Genomic DNA, 23309 nt, shown 5'->3' with positions numbered 1-23309 from the left:
AGGTAACCACACCGAAGGTAACGGAGACAATCTGATGCACGGTATTATTGAAGGCAATCGGAACCGCCACGAATTTCAGGGAGATTAATATACGATTCCGGCATGACCAAGCAAGGATCCAAAATATGAAGGAACAACAAGCAGATACAAGTAGGTAGTCATCAAACGATTGCAACCAGTATCGAGTTCGTGGAAATTATTCGATGGAAAATGTAGATGCATTAGAAGTAAAAAGTTGAGAGCCATGATGAGAAAGAAGGGAAGTTACGCAGTTTTTTTTTCGTAAATGACCAACCTCTGTGGTTTCATGGATCTCCTGTTCACAAGTTTTAAACCGCGGACGAAGTAGTTTTACTCCACCATAAAAAGGTGAAGTCAGTTCCGACGAATGCAGTACCAAACCACGACTTCTGGCACTGGGAATCTACTGCAGGTCTAGATTGTACACGGAAACAAATCCGATTCCATTTTCATGAATAAAAAATCATGAAATGAAAAAACTTGCTATCCCATGAAATCTTAACAATGATTGATGATTTCGAGATGGAAATTCATGATTTCATAATGCAGAGGAATCAAGACTGCTAAAAGCGTTACACGTACTTGGCAAACCGTGCTCATAAACCGCACTACAAAGGTATCTCTTATACGCCTTTTGCCGTCCATCTTATACAAGTAGTCTGATAGTCTAGTGGTCAAAGTATAGGTTTAGTGATCTCAAGGTTCTTGGTTCGAATCCAGTCTGATGCTTTATTTAATACTTTTTACATTTTTGGTTAAAAGTTAAACCCATGAATTTAGCTAATGATTTCAACTCGGATGATTCATGATTTTGGGAATGTTTGCTGCGTTACGCAAAAGTTGCTCAAGATGTCATGAATATTATTCATGGTGTATTTCCATAACATGCAAATACACTGTGTTCATGAAATCATGAGTCATTTTTCTCATTTCGGAGATCGGAGTTTTTCCCGTGTAGCATTGCCCGAGTAGTATGGTGATTATGCAGCAAATCTTTCACGTGCCGGTTGGGTACTTGGTTTCAGAACAACGCACAATTCATAACTTTCTTCTCCTGCTCCAGCTTCTGTCATCAGTCACACTTCTCCTTCTCACAGAGGGGCTGAACTTTGAGTGTCACTTCCTTGAAGCGGATGAATGGCAACGAGTTCGTTTAATATTTAAATTTATCTTGAAATTTATGTTCTCAATTTTTCCATTTTTCATCTGCGAGAACTTGAAACTGTAAACAAATAAATCTCATAAGTACTGAGACTGATACCTTAATTGCCATACTTCGTCACGTTCGGCACAATGCAAGACCAACCTTTTGGCACAGATAAAGAACTCGGCACAGATTGAGATGTGCAGAGTTGAACACCCCTTGATGACGAGGTTTGTAAGATCGCAATCAACCAAAGCTGGGATTAAATGGTTCATGTGAGTTGACATGATAGACATTCAAATTAAATGAAATTCCGGAACGAACGAACTTAAGATTATTTTCCACGACAGCCGGCACTTTTTTCCGACTTCGACATCTGATGCTTGAAATTGCGTCCGACTACGACTCCAACTCTACAACCCTGCCTTAAACGCACTTCATAATGCTTTTCTTCTGGCACAACGACATCCCGAGCAGGAGAAAATAACTAATGAATACCTAATTCTGACCTGATACCAAAATTTGGTGTTAATCAGCATGACATAAGAGGTAAAATACCAAAGAAAATACTTGTTATAAAACAAAAATTTATATTCGGATATCAAAAGAATACCTGTATGGTTGTGTTTTGGTATTGCATTTGCAGAATTTGGTATTGGAATGGAATGGTACTACCAACTGAACAAAAAGATCAGCGGTAAGCGTTAATCCTAGTATGTATGCCCTCATATAAATATGCAACAGTTTCCCACCTATCCTAGAGCATGGGAAGCATCTGCGTTCCGTTGCGGGGAAAAACTCCTCTCCAAACCGGCGCGCCATCCTCTCGACTGGATAACCAAAGTGCAAACAGTCCAGAAAATTAATGCATCCCCGAAGCTTCGAGGTATTTCTGTGCTGAGTGTAACAGAGGAGCAAAATGAAAAACTCGACAAAGTTGAGTGTAACACCGTACAATACAATACAGCTTTGTGCTGGGTGCAATATCAAAAAAAAAAAGTACACTGGAGTAACTTTTTACGCGTTTCTTTTCGCACGGGCTTTTACCTTTGTTACCCAATCGTATAATTAAGGTTTTAAAATTGGATTCAACACGTCTTTTCATCTGCGACCAATAGCCAACTACACAAATTAGCTCTAACTTGACAGTTTGATCACCGACAAACTGACATGAATGATCAAACAAATTACAAAGAAATTTCTGATAAAAACACAACAGTGACATCTGCCGCCGTGTTCGCGGAATATATTTATCCTAGCAACGAAGACGCATACAAAATTTATGAGTTGATTCGTGTCTAATGTATTTCGGACAAATTATTTTTATCTAAATAAATATTTCTTTGGTTTTGACAGATGAATTCTTGATCAAAAGTTAAGTTTAAGTTTCATGTCGATTTGTTGGTGGTTTGATCACGACATCATAGAATCAAATGTGTTGAACGTCGCTTACCTCTATAGGGTGCTCAATAAGTTCAAATACACTTTAAAAATGTTTTGAAAAAATTAAATATAAAAGATATTCTTTTCTGAGTCAATTTTTATTGAAGCAATATTTATTCAGAACCTTTACGACATATTAGCTGGGAGCACCCCCTTCCCCCTTTAAGCTGTATGATGAGCTTGAGACGTTTCTCAAAAGAATCGCACGTGGCACGCACCTGGTCCATCAGCATTTCGTCCCAGATCTTGGAAATGAGCTTCTTAAATTGGTCCATAGTGCTCACTTGATGTTTGTTGTGCTTGGCCAGCATGTACAAGTATACATAGAAGTCCAGGGGATTAAGGTCCGGGGAGCTGGGAGGCCATAAAGTCTTATCGAGAAAATCAGTCAAATTATCCCGACACCACGCTTGGGCGATATTTGCCGTGTGGGCCGGTGCACCCTCCTATTGAAAGACGTAATGATTCTTCCCGTAGAGGTCCCGAAATGCCGGGCCCACATCCAGAACCTCGGTCTTATAATATGCGGCGTTGATTTTCACGTTTTTCTCGATAAACACCAGTGGGAGCTTCTCACGCCTGGATACGCCCCCTTAAACCATCACCGACGCGGCGCTCTGGATTCGCGGGATATTTATTTGTGACGGGAGGTGCTTGCCAAAGTCGGCGCCCACAGCCGATCATTTTGGACATTATGCGCCTGTTGCAAGACAAAGAATTTCTCATCAGAAAACACGAACTCCAGACCTGCGTGCCGCGTAAGTATCAGTTTGGCTCTGTCCAGCCTATTCTTCATTGGAGCCTCCGTTACCCCGTGAACTCTGCGTGACTTGTATCTTTGTATCCCAGGTCCTTCGTCATGATGGTGTGGGCAGTCCTGATCGACACATCCAGGTCAGCAGTGGTCTTCTGGATCGAGCGGTTCATTTTTCGACGAACCCACTCCCTCACCGCCTTGATGGCTGCTGGCGTCCTCGCTGAACGCGACCACCCGGATCTCGCCGAGCCCATGTCCTGCTACCGATGGATGGTGGTATAGATGAAATTCCGCTTCACCCCGTGGGTATGCCGGAATATGTCGCCGGCTCGCTCACCTCTCGCAAACAACTTTACTACGACGTCGCGGTATTCCCATAGAGGTAACTCTAAGACCAGAAGGTCCCGAAGAAACGAGCTCAACTTTTTGGCTCAGCTCTGGTACTCTCTTCGGTCCCAAGCTAATCGATGCACCCCTCGAAACATAGGAAAATCCACGAGCCCCTCATTTTATCTGTCAAACTTTCATAGCGAATCAAAACAAACATAGTGTAGTGCTAGAATTTCGACTAGAATGGGGTACGTTAATCGATTTGCTTGGGACCAATAGGCTAGACAAGTAGTGAGCCAATTTACAATCGTTAGTTTCGTATTGATTGTTGGTATTCCTTCATCGTGCGCGGTAAACAAACAACAAATGACAGCAAGTCGACACCGTGCACATCGGTGATCCTATATATAAGGCAAAAGATAACACCAATACCAATACACAGACTGCACATGGTGCGCACATACACAATGATGAAAAGTTGTATTCGAACTTATTGAACACCCTGATATCCGTCAAAAGTAGAGCTACATAAAATTGAGTAAACAAAGTTGGCGCTGACAAGATGACAGATATGAAAAACATCGCTCGGATTCAGGTTGATATTGTCCATTTGTCCATCTTGTTTACTCAATTTTGGATAGCCCTACTTTTGACGGATATGAGTAGATCCTACTCAAATTTGGGTTGTTTAGAAAAAGCATGCACCCTACACTGATTTTTTCCACAATTCAGGCAATTCGCTTAACCTTGGTCCATACATCATCCTTATTCGTACAATCGCTATCAGAACTGGTGCAAAGATGATGAAAACGTGGAAAACCAGAAATATAACTCACACTGAACTGTTACTTTTGGACTTTTTTCACTTTTGTTTATAAAACAGTACTTTTTTAGGTAGACTTTGGAATGAAAATAGATAAACATATAATTTGTTCTGGGTTTGTATAAAAACAACATTAAGCCTAATTTTCCTATGTTGAAATTCTACGCATAACTGTCCCACAAATATTTTCTTGACTGAATCTACCACTAACGAATTGATTTATGCACACGAATTATTGAAACAGGATTTATATGATCAAAAATAAAACGGTACGAACCATTTAAGGAAGTGGAAGTTTTATTTTATGTTCATAAATATTAAGAAAAATGGGATTTCATATTAAAACACCAGATTCTAATTCCAAACAATACATTGTTAGACACTTAGGGCCCATGCATTAATTATGTCACGCTAAATCGAAGAGAAATTTACCCCCCCCCCCCTTATCGTGACGTTTTTTCTACACACTAAGAAAAAATCATGTAAATTTAGGTGCTCTGAGACTGACATATACGAGCGTCAATTTTGACATAGAATTGAGTGATAATAGACGTGAAATTCAGCTCAATCAAATGCACTTTTCGTCGAGTAACAAATTTTTCAGTCTCGGAGCACTTAATTTTACATGACACGTTTGTTTACGTCTCATACTTTGTGTCAAAGGTGGATTCCGTAAGTTTTTCTAAGTGTGTATACCTATTGCATTGCTTGTCACAAAATCTACGTGGATTTCAGAATGTATGCGGTTTATGCACGGTTATTGGGATTTACGCGGTTTATTATTTGCAGTTTTTTTACGCGCCACGTATCATCCGCGGAAAAACCGACTCCAGTGTAAATAGACTGCCATCACAGGTACGTACACAAAAAAAGCATCGTCGGATCCCCCAACACCCATCACCGAGCCCATTATTTCTCACAGAGGAAAATGCATAAATATTGGAAAACAGAATAAATTACATTGCCCGCGGATGGCTGTTTGTGACATTGCTACCTTTATTTGTTGTGGGAGTGCGTTTAAGCATGGACTGCCTCCACTGTATTCTCGGCTTCTTCCGAGGATCAAATGATTCGTCAGATAAGGATGCTTTTTAGTACGTGTTTTAATGAAGCTTTTAAAACAATTACGTTGAAACGAAGTTTTCGACCGTTATCCTCTGTGACGGACAGGTGGGTTTTACCTACATGATGCTACTACGACCAATTCAATTTCGAAATGGAATGAAGAAACGAGTCACCCATCCTCTTAATCCGGACAAAGGCCACCGCAGCAGGATCCACGGAGTTCGTTTGCCCATTTCAACTTTTGGCAAGTGATTTAGACGGGAAGTTTGCAGTTAACAGGTAACGAACGAAGGAGAAGTAAGCAATGTGGAAAAGGATATTAGGTGGGATAAGTTTGGTTCATTATAGAAGGGAAACTTTTGTATTTGGAGAGGGAAGGATTGAAACGGTCGGATGGGTTCGTTTAGACAGTGATTTCAACTTTGGCTGTTAAAGCTACTTGGAAAGGTGCGGGAAATTGATTCATTTCGTAGCACTGTATTACAAGTTTTGCGGACCGACTTGAGAAAGGTAGGCTATATTATGAATTGGGTTGTTAGTGAAATTCTCAGACGAGCAAAAAGAGGTGATAATTTTCCATTTGATTCCACTTACCATTTTGCATCCATGATAGATACGTATTTCGACTACAGTGTGCAGTCTTCATCAGTGTCATTCCCACTAAAGACTAGAGATTTGGATTATGTTGATTATGTTGGATAAATACTTCCGATATTGAATATTAATTGATCAATTATTAACATGTTACCTTGATCGGTAAGCGTCAGGGTCATGGATAAATGCTACACAGTAAATAATGTGAAGTGGGCAAACATTGGAAACTTACCCTATCTCACTATAGAATTGTCTGATATCGCATCCTGAAGGTGGATTCAGGATTATTTGTTGGTATTTATATAATTAGGAATAGATGCTCATCTCAATAGAATAAACCTCGTGGACAGCAACATCTATCGGTGTGGAAACGGTTACGATGACATCGATCACGCAGTTTGGCAATGTACGGATAATGACGCCGCCAGAGAGCGACTTTTGAATACCCTCGAGGCCCAAGGAAGACAACCCTATATCCCTATCAGAGACGTGTTGGGTACCCGCGATCTCTGCTATATGCAGTCGATTTATGTGTTTCTGCAAATGTCTAGTATAAGAATTTAATTCGTTTGTCTTTTGTATCTCTTTATTAGTTTTTGTTTGTCTTGTCCCCCGTCTCGATGAATCTCATCGTCGCCCACTGGTCACCATAGCCGGTCGAACTCCAGACGAATCTAGAACCACACTACCATTCATACTGGCGACATCGCTCTGATGAGACAACGAAACCCTACCCCAAGCTCCTCCCCTTTTCCTATCCTTCGACAATGTGCCCCTCTAACCTCGAGTAAGCCGCGAGTATTCGGCCCAACTCCTACTAGACATAGAATTAAGTGAATTTTGTTACAAACAAAGAACAATGAATTATCGGCTCCGTAAAGCTAACGCGATTGAGCCTTACAAATAAACGAACTAGATAAAAAAAATATAATTAGGAAGAGCCTGATTGGACCACAGATAGACAAATTCATGGTTTGATATTTTGAGGCTACATCCATGATTCATTAAAACAGATATCATGACAGCAGCTGAACAAGTTTTAATAGGTAACTTTATCACATGCACTCAACAGCACTCTAAATTTTCACGGTGCAATACCACACATGCTCAATCAATTATGCTTAATTCCGTGACTATACACACCGGCAATCAATATTTGGTTGGACATAATTCTAATTGATTCGGAATAAAGACAGCCGTAATCGATGTTATTTTCAATTAGTACCATCTATGTATCTATGCTTATCTGTGACTTAAACCCTCAATATATGCTATAATTTCAGCGGCAACAAATGGACCCGCCTCGGGCGTGACGCAATCTGCACGCTGGGAGCAACATTTGGGAGTGTTTCGAACGTCCCCGGCTGTGGAACAGGTTCCGGATCGAAAAGCGCTGACGGCAGCGTTGGTTCACTTTTCCCGAGCGCTGGGGTGAGTAACACAATTATGCTTCCACTTTCCAACTAAGCTTTCGTTTTGTGCCAGGCAATTGTCGTTGAATGTGTCTTCTTTTGGGCTGGATTTAGAGCGAGGGTGTTGTTGAACAAGCACCTTTTGACTGAACAATCTATATAAATACAAGTAAAACGGAATAACATGTGATGGAATCCTGTAGCGTGTCTGTGACATTATCTTCATTCTAGATTGAATTAATGTCCCACACCCACGCTACATTACTTCATACTACTGTTACTAGAGTAACTATGCCATGAGTTTATACGGATGATGTTTTCCAAAACGCCCACAGTACGCCTAAACATTTCCCATTCACTCCTCGTGCATGTTATTGTAACCATTCATTTCGAGCGGCAATAAACGAGACTGTGTTTACCTCGAAAATTATTTTTTTTGAACTGCAAGCAAAGTTATACAATAGCGTGCATATTGATTTCTCATAGGCCACCCTCCATTTTGATTCATATCCTCAAAATATGAGGCAGTACAAATAATGGTAAAAGTTGATGGAGGTTTAGAGGTCACCCAAATTAGTTTAAAGTTGTATGGGAATTGCTATGGAAGCATTTTAAATTTCACTTATGTCACTCTACCATTGGCTCTAATTGTCCAATTCCAGGTTACTATGAAAATGACCCAAAAGCCTGCTGTTGCTTACGGTACACTGACTGGGTGTATCTTATGGCCTACCTTCCCTACTAACATAATTTCTAAATCTCGAGACCTTTATGAGGGGTCGTAGAGTCCTCTGCATTTCTCTTATGTAAATGTTTGACTAACATACCTTTCCTATCCCTACCAGTTGTAAGGACGTGGCCAGGAAAATCGTTAACTGTTGGAGCGGGATATGTCTTTATCGAGGAGATAGTAATTATTTCCTACTTACTATCTGTCCAGCAATAGATATCAGTCTAGCTCTTAATAGTTTTGAATTCGTACCACCTACGATCAGTGTTGGGAAAATAACAAAAAATCAAATCTCACCAACGCTCAAGATCACGCTTGATTTTTGTGAATCAAAAATCAACAAGCAAACAACTGCGGTTGATTTTGCAAGCTGTGATATCGCAGCTCGGAATATCAAGCTGACAAAACTCACCAACTGCAAATCTCACCATACTGTGGTGAGATCGAGTTTAATGATGTTTGCTTTACACCCGAATGCAACCGAAACTTCTATTACGGCTTGCAGCAGTCCATCCACGTCTGCCATCGGTGAAGATTAAAAAAAGATAGCAAACTATGCTTTCTCTTTCTTAGAAAACGATGTGCAATGGAATCATTTTTGTGTCGAGTCAACTCTCAGCTTGATTTTTGCACGTTGTGAATAGTCTCGCAATATCAAAGGAGCTTGTAAAATCAATATCAAGCATGATATTTTGTTCCCATATCACGCGTGATATTGCGAGCGCATGAGAGCGGAAAAGTATAAATTGATTTCTGATTTTGCCAACACTGCCTACGATATTGTGCAACTTGTTCGATGCTAGTGCTAATGCTATCAAGCCTGCTGTTGTTGCGGTCAGTCTTGCAGCATTAAAAAAGATATAAATGTGAAAAAAAAATCCAAAATAGGCGTTGGGGAGCTTCTCAACCTATAGAAGATGATCTCCACTGCAAAGCGAATGTGCCTTCTCCTTCCTTATTTGATCCGTATCCTTTCCTAGAATCCAATCCTAGATCCTCCTTTCATCGTCATCCGCAGACCATCCCATCAAGGGGATTTTCATCGACGATTGGTACTACTGATTAAACTGAACAACTTCGACTTTCCCTCATAATCTCTGTTGAAGGATGGGCTTTTAATAAATAACACCGTCTTAGAAGGGGTGCCGAAAGCGGACCTCAAAATGTAAGCTCTCATCGAGCTGAACGAATTAAAAATTATTTAGGCCCACTGGATCTAATGGCAGTCGCACGGAGGGGTATTTGTTCTACGCTAGCTGGCCAAAAGTCGATTTCTCAAAATAAGCTAACACAGATTCTGAATGCATGTATTGAACACTTCAGAGGTGTAGGGTAACAATGCCCTGTACTCATTATTTCTTTTTCTAAACTGACCGCTTTGTGGCATCAGTTTAAACTTGCCTGTTGTTAAATCGTGTTGGTTTGGTTAGAAAAAATCGTTCCGCAGTACCATTGTTTTCGTGTCTCTACTTGTTGTTGGGATAATCACATTAATTTGCAAAAATGGATAGTGATCAAGCAGGTATTGAAATATTTATTCCACGTGACATCAGCTGATTTTTTTGAAATTGTAGAAGCAGTTTATGAAAATCTTGTCTTTAAGTGCTATTAAAACTATAAAAAAATAGCCGGCGCCGGCGGTGTAGTGGTAAGCGTGACTGCTTTCTCACACCCCGATGGGTCTGGGTTCAATCTCCGCCGAGGTCGGTGCGAATTTTCTGAGGCATAACAATCTCTGGTCACGTCTTCCTTCGGAAGGGAAGTAAAGCCGTTGGTCCCGGCCCATGTGTGTTGAATGGGTGCGATATCCAACGCAGGTTTGGAAGCTGCCTTCCTGCACATTCGATTGCCGTCAATGGTGGATGGCAATCGATGTTTGTCGGTGATTGGCACTAGATTCCGAACCAGAGATCGACGTTAAATAAAGGAAAGAAGAAGAAAACTATAAAATAATTGTATCGTGATAAAAAAGTTGACTTATCCTGTAATATCCTGCAAAGGCATATATGAGGCATTATATGTACATAAGTATAGAAGATTAAAGCAAAAAATCAGCTGCGATTATTTGCGATCTTTCGAGAAATTGGAAATTGAAGATGGCGCGTCCATATAGGCGAATTTATCAAAAACTACAAGGGACAGGATTATTTGTTGGTGGTGCGAAGTGAAATTTTCTTCATGTTGGTAGTGTTGAAATAAACGTTTCATCACCGTCGGTTGGTAGAGAGAAGTGTCAAAAGGCTTTTTGTGCAGAGCCGATTCGTGACTTTGTGATTGTTTGTTGACATTGTTCATAGCTGGAGTTTTTACGGAGGGGAATAAAATTCAGAATGAAGTGTTTTGCTCACTCCGTAGAACCTCGCTGGCAGCAACTAAAATATCCACTGAAACCTCTTCTGTCGCGGGAAAAATCTGTTGAAATTTCCTGGAACTTTTGTACTATCATCACAAATCTCCTTAGAACGTTCTCCGAAGTCACAGTCGTTCCTGAGCGAAAAAAAAATCGGAGGGGTTTTTTTTCAGCGCAGGAGTCTACTTTGGTCCAAAATACGCAATAATACTGTTATTTTTAATTGTTTGAGTCGTTTCGAATCACGTTTTTAATCAAGATCAAGATCAAAAACATTACTGAAAAATATTTATTTTTTTTATTTTGGACGATAACAATACTTATATCTATTTCAACGAACCACAATGATAAAAAAGTGGTTCGATTTGACAGCTCGAAAGTGGTTCGATTTTGAGGTCCGTCTTCGCACCACTCAGGGACAGCCCTATGGGGTTGTACGCAGTGGTGACGTAGGAATACGTGGTCTTATATAATAAATCTTATTTGTTAACTGCAACAGGATCAGCGGCGCCGGTGGTGTAGTGGTAAGCGTGATTACCTCTCACTCCAGCAGGACTGGGTTCAATCCCAGTCGGCGTCGCTGGGATGTTCTGAAGCATAACATCTCTGATCACGTCTTCCTTCGGAAGGGAAGTAAAGCCGTTGGTCCCCGGTTCATGAGTTGATGGGTCGATAGGTAGGGTCCAGGTGTGGGAGCTGCTTCCCTGCCGTCGGTAGCATTGGTGCTCAGCACGGAAAACAAAATCAAGGAAAAAAAAACTGCTACAGGAGCTTGTGTTTTGTGTAGGAATAGGAATTTGAGCGGGGCTCTCTCTGTTTAAATTCTTTAGCATGACGCGCTTGACATAGATGGCCCACAGCGACTCACGAAGAGCTACTGATTCCGATCAATAGCGGTGCTGCTTTTTCCTCCTTCTATGGATGCTCATGTGAACTGCAACTCGCTTTTTGCAGGCAGCCTTTGGCTGTGTACTGGAGAACACCACCACTCAGCAGACCGGGTGGAATTGAACTTTGAAATCCGTGTAAGGGAAATCGCTTTTTGCAGGCAATCGGTGATAATTTTAATTATCATAGCAACATTTGTACTCCGTGCAAATTTTAAATAGTGACATTTGGAAAAATGATGATGTCTTAAATTAAACAGATGCTTAGAAATATTTCCGATCGATTGGCGATAAAATTATTGAAATTGGTCCAGGAGAAGCTGAGTTATTAATGTTCAAAATCTTTCATAACTTTGTTACATGTTGCATTTTCATAAAGTGTACCCCCATATAGAAATCACAGACGTTTTCTTACGTCAAAAAAAAAAATAAGGTACACAAATGCAGTTATTGACATTTACATTCATTCATTCAGACCTTGTTTTTGGAGGGGGAAGGGGGGGGGGGGTGTTGATTGCCTTTCAGGTATATTTTTCTTGTTTCATAATTCCATCAGGTGCGTATAGATTCTAATACGAGTGTGTTTCAAAGTTGAGAATAGTTTGTGGATCCAATGCAAACATAGTTTGGCAAAACCCAACTCCATCTTAACCTCGCTACTGTTGCGCAATCCACATTAGGTTTATCAAGGAATCATCTGAGGTAATTAATGAAGAGATCAAATATATTTTTCAAATGCAATCAATTCGCTACGGTCAACCAAAGTTATATTAAATGGCAAGCAGTTCACTATTAGACTAACTTTTATGGTCACTATGGTTGATGGGAAAGTGCGTAATGCAGCAGCTGAAACGACATCAATGATGAAGCACAGACAAACAGATATAACACTGGCAATTTTTTCATCGAACACGCATTTAACGGTCAATTTAAATGTTTTACTACCAACTAAGTACCGCCACCTGTGGCGCACATAGTCAATAGCCTTTGCGTTTGACGTTTACATACTACTGCCATATGTTCAACGTACTACCCATCACAGTATGCTCAACAGACGGCAATAGTGTTTTAGTGACGATGTTTTGTATTGAAAAATATTCAATGTGTTATGTCTGTTTGTCTGTGGATGAAAAATTTATGTATGTGGCGCAAGTTCAAAGGAATTCAATAATCTTGGTGTTAAAAAGAAAATCAACACAGATTCTCTTGAATTCGTACTATCCGTTTTTCATGCCAGGATTCGCATTTCTTACAAGTTGCCGATCAACACTAGTCTAAGATTCTTTGATGATCCGGAAACCGCTGGTCAAATAACAGGTATTGATTTTAATTTGATCTACCGGCATAAAGTTATATTGGAGATACTAGCTAGTGCTAGTGGGATTTTCCTTATTAGAGAGTTGAATAGATTTTTCTCCTTTAGTTTTCTTAAATCTTTGGTTTTTATTAGTTAGGTAGGTTCCGATTCAACACATTGCAGTTTCATTTTTATACCTGTGATCTTGACTTTTATACCTAGGGATGAGTACTTAAAGGGGATAGTTCTTTAATGGGAATGACACTGATGAAGACTGCACATTGTAGTCGAAATACGTATCTGTCATGGATACCAAATTTAATTGAGTGGAATTTAATGGAAGATAACCCTTTTTTTTGCTGTTTTATTAATGACTGAACGTTAAAAAAAATCTTAATATATTTTATATTCTTATACATTTTTACACCTGCAGCCATAAAATAGCATCATAGGCGGATTTTCATGTAAATTAGCCAACTTTTATATAATTTTGATTTGTGAAGCCAAAATTGTAATGCAGAAACAAACTATGGTAAATTTTGCGTGTACCAAAAATAATTTAAAATAAGGATCTTGAAATATTTCGAATATCCAAAATGCTTTTATTTTAAACATGTTTAACCATGTATCAGCATTTTCCGCAGGAGTTTCAAAAAGTTTGATCTTTTGTTCACGCAAAATTCAGCATATTTGAGGTTCTGTGTCAAAATTTTAGCTCAATTGATCATAACAGAACAAAGTAATCCATTTCAGGTGCAACTTTTTGCCGCCGCTATACCGGCAGAAACGCGGAGACCTCGGTGGCACTATGACGAAACCGATTGGGAGAGTTACGGTGAAACCTTCCAGTCGCTCCTTCAACAACGTAACCCTGACAGCATCGAGAGTATCACTGAAGCAATAAACGCAGCTGCGTCAGCAACCATCCCGAAAACCAGCAGCATTCCGGGGCGTTAAGCGCTCAGATGGTGGAACGAGGAAACGAAGAAGGCAGTTAAGGCCCTGCGACGAGTCAAACGGCTTCCCATAGATGATCCGGATAGGGAAAACGCGCTCTGTATCTATCGAGAACGGCACAACCAGTGTCGCCAATTGGTCTGAGATGCCAAACGATCCAGTTGGACGGACTTCTTCGAAAGCATAAATGCCTCACAGTCTTCGGCGGAGCTCTGGGGTAAGGTCAACGCCCTCGTACGGCCACACTGCATATATAGGAAGAAGGCGCCGCAAACTCCGACCCCGCAATCGTTGCAGATAAGCTTGGCGACTAATTCACTGACCTCTCTGCGATTTCCAAGTACGAGGCAACCTTTCAACGGCTAGGAAACCCATCGACTTCGTCCGTAAGCAGTTTTCGAGTTTCTCCAAACACGAACAACCTGAAGATCAACCACGATTTCACCTGGCAGGAGCTTCAGTTCGCGCTTAGTAGAAGCAACGGGAAATCCGGCCCAGACGAGATCGGCTACCCGCTGCTCAAGAACCTGCCTATCCCGGGTAAAGTAAAAATGCTGTAACTCTTCAACCAGCTTTGGCAGACAGACTCGTATCCAGAGCATTGGAGGGAGAGCTTGGTTGTCCCCATCCCCAAAGCAAACGAACCGACACGGGACGTGGCGAAGTTCCGACCCATTGCGCTCACCTGCTGCATGGCAAAGGTGTTCGAGCGGATGGTCAACCGACGACTGAAGCAGTTTCTCGAGTCTGGCGGCTTTCTAGGCCATCGCCAACACGCATTCCGGCAAGGCCACGGTACATCCACGTATTTTGCGACGCTAGGAGAGCTCTTCAAGGATGCCAAGGATAATGGTCTCCATACGGAGTTGGTTTCCCTGGACATTTCGAAAGCTTTCAACCGTACATGGACGCCCGTGGTACTGAAGCAACCCGTCAGCTGGGGACTTAGCGGCCATATAAATTTTGTCCAAAATTGCCTGACTGGCAGATCCTTCCGAGTCTCGGTAGGTAATACCAAATCCCGCACTTTCTGCGAGGAAACTGGCATTCTCCAAGGTTCAGTGATTTATTTATTTATTTATTCTTTTGTTACATCAACAGGCTTGATATAGCCCCAATGATGACTTAAAATTAGTTGAGTACAATAATGAGAAACAATGTCATACAAACATAATACAAACACATCTTTAACATTAAAATTTGAACATAATCATTAACATAGAATTTATTCACCGCTAGAAAAAAAGAATCTGCTTGCTATTGAACTTCATAACATTAACATGTTACTGGATAGGATACCACGCAACGGCACGTCGGTTGACAAATTCACGATATTTAATTTGATGAGGCCATGTAGAAGTGCTCAAAGCTGCATACTTCCTCTTTTTATTAAGAATAACTTTAAACGAAACGTAGTCCATATCTTCACAAACCTTCCATCTAGGCACAAGTTTGGTCACCCTAACAATATCCGTTTCTTTTATACCAAGCGATTGAGACACCAGCAGGTCGATGTCATGCTCTTTTACTTGGTTATCGATATTTGAGAGTACCAATGAAAACGAGTTATCCCTACTAATAGTGAAGTAATCATCCTTTCTTCTCGGGCTGACGCCACAACCATGGCTGGACATGTTCGTTGAATCTGAAGGCTTAGACGACGACACTGGCGTTGAATGTTGCATCAAGAATGATTTTTCTGTGGCCAGCATCTGATTACCTCCAGGCAACATTTTGATCATTTCAGCAACTTGAGCCTTCAATTTCGTCACCTCCTTGATAATCTGCAGTGGTTGCTGTTGTTGCATACATTTATTTGTATCTCGATAGCGAACCGATCCAAATTCTACCAAACAATCATCGCAAAGCCAAATGACGTTTCTGCAAAGAGCACGTACTGTATCTGTTGTGAGATCTAAGCAGTGTGCGTGAAAAGCTTTACTGCATCTTCCTTGACAGACAGTGAATATATCGTTTTTTGCGTCGATGGGATGAGAGCACTTTTTGCACGGCATGTTTTTTAATTCAATGACAATGGAATCCTCAGTTCAACAGCGATGGTATAACAATCTTCCGATTTCTGATGGTTGATGTTAATTTCTCGGCGATGTATGATGATATCAGCAAATCCAACGGCTTGAACATGCGAAAGAATCACTAGCAGAATTACGCAATGATATTTCTTTAATTTTCCTCGATCTTAAACAACAGTTTTCAACGGTAAAGCAAGAGCAACAAAGCAATACAGCTAGCAACTTAAGCAACTCAGCACAGCTCTGATCGCTGTCACTTTGTTCCTGGTAGCCATGAACAGTGTCTTCGAGCGGTTACCAGCGAACATCTACATTTTCGTGTACGCAGACGACGTGCTAATCGTAACCACAGGTCAAACTCCGGGACGAACGAGGATTAGAGCCCAAGCAGGGGTTTCCGTCGTAGCCAGATGGACCGCTTCGAAAGGTTTTCAGCTGTCTACTGGAGAGAGCGCTACGTGCCACGTTTGCCAGTACCGACATCGGGTCTGCGGACCTTCCATAAAGATCGGTAATCAAGCTATCCCATTGAAGAAAACTGTGAAACTGCTGGGGGTTGTCATTGACCGGTCGCTGAGTTTTGACTAGCACCTTCAAGGGGTCAAGGCCAGCTGTTGCAGCCTGATCAACCTCATCCACACAATCTCCCGTCCCCACCCGTCCAACAACAGAGAAGTACGTTTCCGTGTTGCCCGGGCCATCGTAGACAGCCGGCTGATGTATGGACTGGAGCTGACCTGCATCGCTACCGACAAGGCAATACAAATACTCGCCCCGGTGTACAATAGCTACACGCGCATCATCTCCGGTCTCCTACCCTCGAAGCCGGAACTCTCCCTTTCCGGTACCGCATCTACACAGCCATTGCCAACAAAGCCGCTGCATTTTCAGCAAATACCGTCGGAAACGACAGAATCTGCCTCCTCAGCGAGGGGGACAGAGTTCGCCGTACAATCGCCAACGCAGAGCTCCCCCCAGTGGCCAAGATTCACTGGTACGGAGATAAGAGTTGGCAATCTCCCGCACCAAATATCGACAGCCGGAGAAGAAGTTCAGAGCCGGGGACAATTCCGAAGCCCTTAGGAGATCGGTAGCAGAGCTGACCGGATTGTACCCAAACTACATGCATCGTTACACGGACGGGTCAAGATCGAGAGCTGGAGTTGGAATGGGAATCGCTGGTGACATTTCCGCAACGAGTAGAAGTCTGCCAAAACAATGTTCGGTGTTCTCGGCAGAAGTTGCGCCACCAAACACTACATACGCATGCATTCCCGGACACTGCGGGATCCCAGGGAACATCGAGGCGGACAACCTAGCCGGGTCAGGCCCATCGGGTTCTCGATTCTCGCACAAGGTACCGTTGCAGGAGGTGAAGAGATGGATCACTTGCACAGTGCGGGCAGCGTGGGCAACGGAATGGTCCAGTGCCAGACTACCGTTTATTAGAAAAATTAAAGGCGACATCGGAAAGTGGACGGACCTTGCAAAGCTGCGAGATCAGAGGATTTTTTCAAGACCCCGGACAGGACACTCCCCAATCTCACGGGATTTCAGTGGAGGACCCTTCAGGAAGACCTGTGAATTCTGCCATATTCCTTCCTATAATTGATTTTCAAGAGGACCTGGAAGCGGTGCGTGTGTGTGTTGAAGCTCGCAATATCAGAGTGGCAGCTTAAGACTCTATATCAGCTTGGCGTGTCATTCGTACCATGGAGCTAAAAATTTCTGAGCGTCAACTAGTTACAGTTGAATAAATTGAAATGTTTTAAATTTACAGCTTCTAAAACAAATCAGATAAACTGTAATATTTTTCAATTTTCACCGGTTTCCCTCGACGAAAAAAATTAGTAACAAAGAACAATATTTGCCGATGATGATGATGATGACGACGAAGTCATTCCGGTAGCTTCAACGATAATATCCTGGGAAATTTATCCACAGTCAACATATTGTATTGCAGCCGGCAACGTTTGAGCCATTTATTATTTGAACTGGTTACCTCACGCCACCGTTCGTGGTAGAAAATATTTACGACTAACATTTGCGAAAACAATTAGGATTTTATCGAAAGACTCGTCTCGCCACCATCATGAACGACGGCACGATCGACTGCGGTGTGCATTGTGGTTGTGGTTCTAAAGACTGCGACTAGAAACACCAGAACGCAATAAACACGTAAGGATATAAACTTTCTCGAGTTTACCCGACCTGATGACACCGGGTCGTGTGGTGAGACAAATCATTCTTAACCCACGACGCCATGTCAAACTGCGAAACAAAAGCGCGAAGGATAAGAAGGTGACTCCCGTCGTCACAGTCAGGCAGTCACTGGGCTTGATTTATGGAGGTATTTTTAAAGCGAGAAATTTACAGCACTTATCTTTGATCCTGATAATACTTCGTCTTTGCCGAGCTAGTTGTGATTCAGGCCGAGAAGGATGTAAAATTCGGGCCAACAAAAGTAAACAAGTCGGGGTTGTCTTGAAGTTAAATTGCTGAAACGTTTTGGGTTAAATTATGCAATAAATCTATGTGAACGTCACAACATCGTACGCCCGACCACGTATGAGCGGTGCTGAAGTGGGTCGGATGGAATCAGACGAGAAGTTGAGATAGTCTATTAGGGGCGATCCATTACGTACGTTATGCTTTAAACCAGTGGTTCCCAACATTGTCAGCTCCACGACCCCCTTTGTGAACAATTGAGTGTTCCGTGGCCCCCTGAAAAGTACCTTGTATAAATTACGCTGAGATGAATAAAAACCATTAATTTGATCTGTTAGTTATTCGTTTTATTTCAAAATACTATGTTAACAACAGCCAATAACTCGTTCAGTGCGATTGTTATAGATCTCAAATCTAGTTCCGATGCTGCGTTTTTGATCATGTCAATCCGTCAACGTTCAATCTGTTTCTTGTCATGGTTTTAATGTGGAGAAGAGTTGAAAATCCGCTCTCGTACGTACGTACGAATATGCAAATTGGACAAGGATCTTCAATGTCTGCTAGGGGATACGACATGGCACGCCAGAACCACTGGTTCAAATCTTGTTCACGGAACAAATCACGAGGTGAGAAAACGGATTGCGGACTACATCAGCATCTTCTTGTATCAGCTCAGGGAAACACAGCTCACATTGATCATCCAGTGAGTGAAAATGAGCAATATTTTCTGAATAAAGATGCGAATTTAGCTCATTTGCTCTTTTTTCAACAACTGGCGATATCCACCTCCTCTATGATGTTTCACGACGCCTGAGCGGGGCAAGGATGAACCCAAGGATGCCTGTGAAAGACGCGACTGGACAGTTGCTCACCGACCCCACTGACCAGTTGAAACGTTGGTTTGAGCACTTTGAACAACTTCTCGAAGTTTCAGCGGTCAACCAACCATCAATATCTCGGCATGATCCGCCAAGGGTGAGGCGCGTTACTCGCATCAACACTGAAGCTCCATTATTGCAGAAGATAGAACCAGCCATCCGAAGCCCCGGGGGTCGATCGCATATCAAAGTTCTGTGTAAAGTTATCCTCAATCGGATACAGGAGAAGATCGACGCGACTCTCCGACGACAGCAGGCAGGATTCCGTGATGGAAGATCCTATGTGGACCATATTGTCACGCTCCGCATCATCTTGGAGCAGGTCAATGAGTTCCAAGAGTCCCTGTATTTGGTATTCATTGACTACGAAAAAGCATTCGACCGACTAAACGACGAAAACTTGTGGGGCGCTCTGAGACGCAAGGGAGTCCCTGAGAGGATCGTCAACCTCATCCAAGCGCAGTATCAGGCTTTCTCATGCAGAGTGTTGCACAACGGAGCATTGTCTGACCCGATTCGGGTAATCACGGGTGTGAGGCAAGGATGTATATTATCACCGCTACTGTTCCTCATCGCAATCGACGAGATCATGGTTGGAGCCGTTAACCGTGTACCGAACCGTGGGTTGCTGTGGCAGCCTATTACTATGGAGCATCTCAATGACTTCGATTTGGCTGATGATGTTGCGTTATTAACCCAACGGCACTCTGACTTGCAGAGTAAGCTCGACGACCTTGTGGAACGCTCCTCTGAAGCAGGTCTAACCATCAATGTCAACAAGACCAAATCGTTGGATGTCAACACGGAAAACCGTTCCAATTTCACGGTAGCTGGGCAGGCAGTGGAGAAAGTCGGAAGTTTCCAATATCTTGACAGCCAGATAGCGTCGGACGGCGTCACCAAGAGCGACATAGGTGCACGGATAAAGAAGGTGAGGGCTGCTTTTGCCAGTTTGTGAAATGTATGGAGAGTGAATCAGATTAGTCGACGCACCAAAATCTGAATTTTTAACTCGAACGTGAAGTCTGTGCTGTTATACGCCAGTGGAACATGGTGTGTATCAGTGGAGAACACTCAGAAGCTGCAGGTGTTTATCAACCGATGCCTGCGGTACATAATTCGTGCCTGGTGACCCCACAATTGGATCTCAAATTTGAAGCTCGTTTGAATCAGAAGCCGATAGAGACAGAAATTCGTAAACGGAAGTGGAGGTGGGTTGGCCACGCACTACTACGGAGCGGAAACGAAATCTGCTAGCAAGCACTGGACTGGAATCTAGCAGGACATCGCAGCAGAGGCAGACCCAGAGGCTCGTGGCGGCGGAGCCTAAACAGTGAAATTAAGTACGTTGACCGAAATTTGACTTGAGCACAGGTCAAGGCCACCCAAGTAACAATTTTGGTTTTATGAAGGTTCTGTAGACCATGATTAAGGCTTGTGGCATGCTTTAAAACCACTATTAAACTTGCAATGTTACTTGGGCAAAGCTAGTAATCGCCCAGGATAAAAATCTTGCACAAAGGACCATTACCCCTGGAGGTGTGCAGGATCGTTAAGTAGCTCTTTTGTCAGTCATATTTGAGAGTCTATGGAACATGGAAACATTTCCAATACTAACTTATCGGGGCCAGTTTTGCTTGAATGCTTGAAGATCGTCTTCGAAGTGAATTAGATGGGTTTGCTAGCCCTCTGAGATGAACTAGCCATCAGCGAAAAATCTCATTAATAATAGAATAAAAAAAAAATTACTGGCCCCGTAGTTTCATGTCCAGCAAATTTGATGCACAAACATTTATTGAACAAACGAGACGCTTATGCCAACCTTCCACACTAAAATTAGCAATGAAATATTTTTTTCCTTGAACTTCCAAGAACATTGTGATTTCTTCCTTAAATTCAAAAGCACGGTTGAGAACATTGCTTTTGGACAACCAGCGCACAACAGTGTAGAAAAGAAGAACCACGTGATCTGAATCAATTTGCTAGTAGTGTTCTTTGAATAAACGAGTGTTCAGAGCGCCAGATTTGATGACAGAATCAAGTACTTTTAACATTAGTTCCGGCAGAGTCTTGCTCTTGCTGACAAGGGCATATCGAACACCTGTGGCGTATGGAGCAAGCTCTTTAATTTCTTTCTGAAATCTGGATTTGTTACCAAGCATTGATAGAGCGCCATCGGTATTAACTCCACTTACTTTTTTCCCACTGTAAACCACCCGATTCAAAAAATGTTTTGATTTTAACCATGATATGACTTTTGGCATAGTTTTTTTTTACAAAACAAATAAAGACCCTCGCGGCCCTCATGAAAAAACTTTGTGGCCCCCCTTTCGGCCGCGCATCACTGGTTGGGAATCCCTGCTTTAAAGGGAGCTAAGAAATCTGAGGCAAGCATTGCGTAAGGTATAAGAAAAACGTAACGAAAGGGGGAGGTGGGTTAAAGAAATTTATTTTTGCGAGACGTGGAAGCTCTCTTAGGTAAGCCGGAACCTTTTTTGAAATTGAATCTGACGTCATAGCTTTTGTAATGTTGGCTTATATCTTTAAAAACACCGTTCCATTTTTCACTTGACGCACTAATTAGGTAAGGTCAACAATTGGGAGTGTAACCCGACAATGTAAACTTGTTTAAAACACAATATATTTAAACATTTCGTCAAAATTACAAAGGATGTTTATTCAAACTGCTTCAATCCTGTAGTAATCCCACGGTTAGGCTTACTTTTTCCAGGCAAAAACAAAATGGTGAGAAGATCATTTGGATGGAACCAGAATTGCTGGGTTAAACTTAATTGTAGGGGGATCCGACTATGATTTATTTATTTGTTTATTTGGATTGCTTTCGGTATGTGGTAGACGCGAGCTTGTGACAGCCGAAGAGCACATTGAAAGATGAGTCTGCTTGAACAAGACTTGTTTTGTTTGACTGAAATTTATTTCGTGTGCATCATTTATATATTACTTTTTTTTTTCTTTGGTTTGTTTTTTCCGTCGATCTTGTTTTCCGTGCTGAGCACCAATGCTACCGACGTGCCAGGAAGGCAGCTCCCACACCTGGACCCTATCTATCGACCCATCAACTCATGAACCGGGGACCAACGGCTTTACTTCCCATCCGAAGGAAGGCGTGATCAGAGATGTTATGCCTCAGAACATCCCGGCGGCGCCGACTGGTATTGAACCCAGGCCTGCTGGGGTGAGAGGTAATCACGCTTACCACTACACCACCGGCGCCGTTAAAAGTTTCTGTCCTTTACCGTTTGGAACATACGATTAAAATAGAGTAATGAATTGAATTGAGCAGTGCTTGCACACTCAGCCTAAGCAGTCTATAATTTGACGCTATGCAACTGAAGGTTGCCGGGCTAACGGTGACGAAACTCGATCAAGTGAATCTACTGTTAATTTCGTTGCCGGTCTTGGCTACCAAATCAAGGAAAGAGTCTGGACGAAGACCGAATCAATCCAATCGACGTTCATGATAGCGTTATTCAAGACCTTCCCTGTTTTCCGGAGCTTGCCTTTCATAATCGCCCAGAATTTTTCTATTGCGCGAAATTCTGGCGAGTTTGGCGGATTTGCCTCCTTCGGCACAAAAAAAAAATATCGCTGGATTTGTACCACTCCATCACCGATTTCGCGTAATGGCACGATGCCAGATCCGGCCAAAACAAAGTGTCACCTTCGTGGGATCGGAGGAAGGACAGCAGGTGCTTCTGGAGGCATTCTTCTTTATATATTTGCTTGCTTGCTGAATTTGCCACACCCACAGGTCGCCTGCCACACTAACTACGAATTTTTCGACCTTCTTCTTCCGGAACTTCTCTGGAACATCCAGGCGAGACTTGCCGATGAAAAACTCCAGGCTGGGGATCTGCTTGGCGTCCGCCTTAATGTACGTCTCGTGGTCCATTACGATGCATTTCGGCTGCACCAACCACTCTCGGTACAGCTTCCTGGCCACCGTATTCTGTTTATCGGTTCGGTTAGGCGCCTTCCTTACCTTGAAGACATGAAGTCCGGCCCGCTTCATTGTCTGCTGGACGAGCCAGACGGAACAATTTGTTGGTGGGGGCGATATTTATATACGCCACCACTGCGACACCGACGATGAGTCGACAAACCAGTCGATGAACGAGA

The 23309-nt window shown here is 42.4% G+C and overlaps 1 protein-coding gene across 1 annotated transcript in view; it reads left to right on the top strand.

The window, feature by feature from the left end:
• Positions 1-23309, top strand: part of LOC135709391 (uncharacterized) — a 99133-nt gene that overhangs the window by 42212 nt on the left and 33612 nt on the right. Inside the window, exon 5 of the mRNA XM_065231684.1 lies at positions 7461-7608. Coding sequence (XP_065087756.1) covers positions 7461-7608 — 148 coding nt within the window. The remainder of the gene's footprint in view (positions 1-7460; positions 7609-23309) is intronic.

The sequence above is a fragment of the Ochlerotatus camptorhynchus genome, unplaced genomic scaffold, assembly GCF_037179485.1.
Source record: "Ochlerotatus camptorhynchus isolate MF236.1 unplaced genomic scaffold, CSIRO-AGI_Acam_v1.1 ptg000360l, whole genome shotgun sequence".
Lineage (NCBI taxonomy): Eukaryota > Metazoa > Arthropoda > Insecta > Diptera > Culicidae > Ochlerotatus > Ochlerotatus camptorhynchus.
This window is presented reverse-complemented; position numbering and strand designations above follow the sequence as displayed.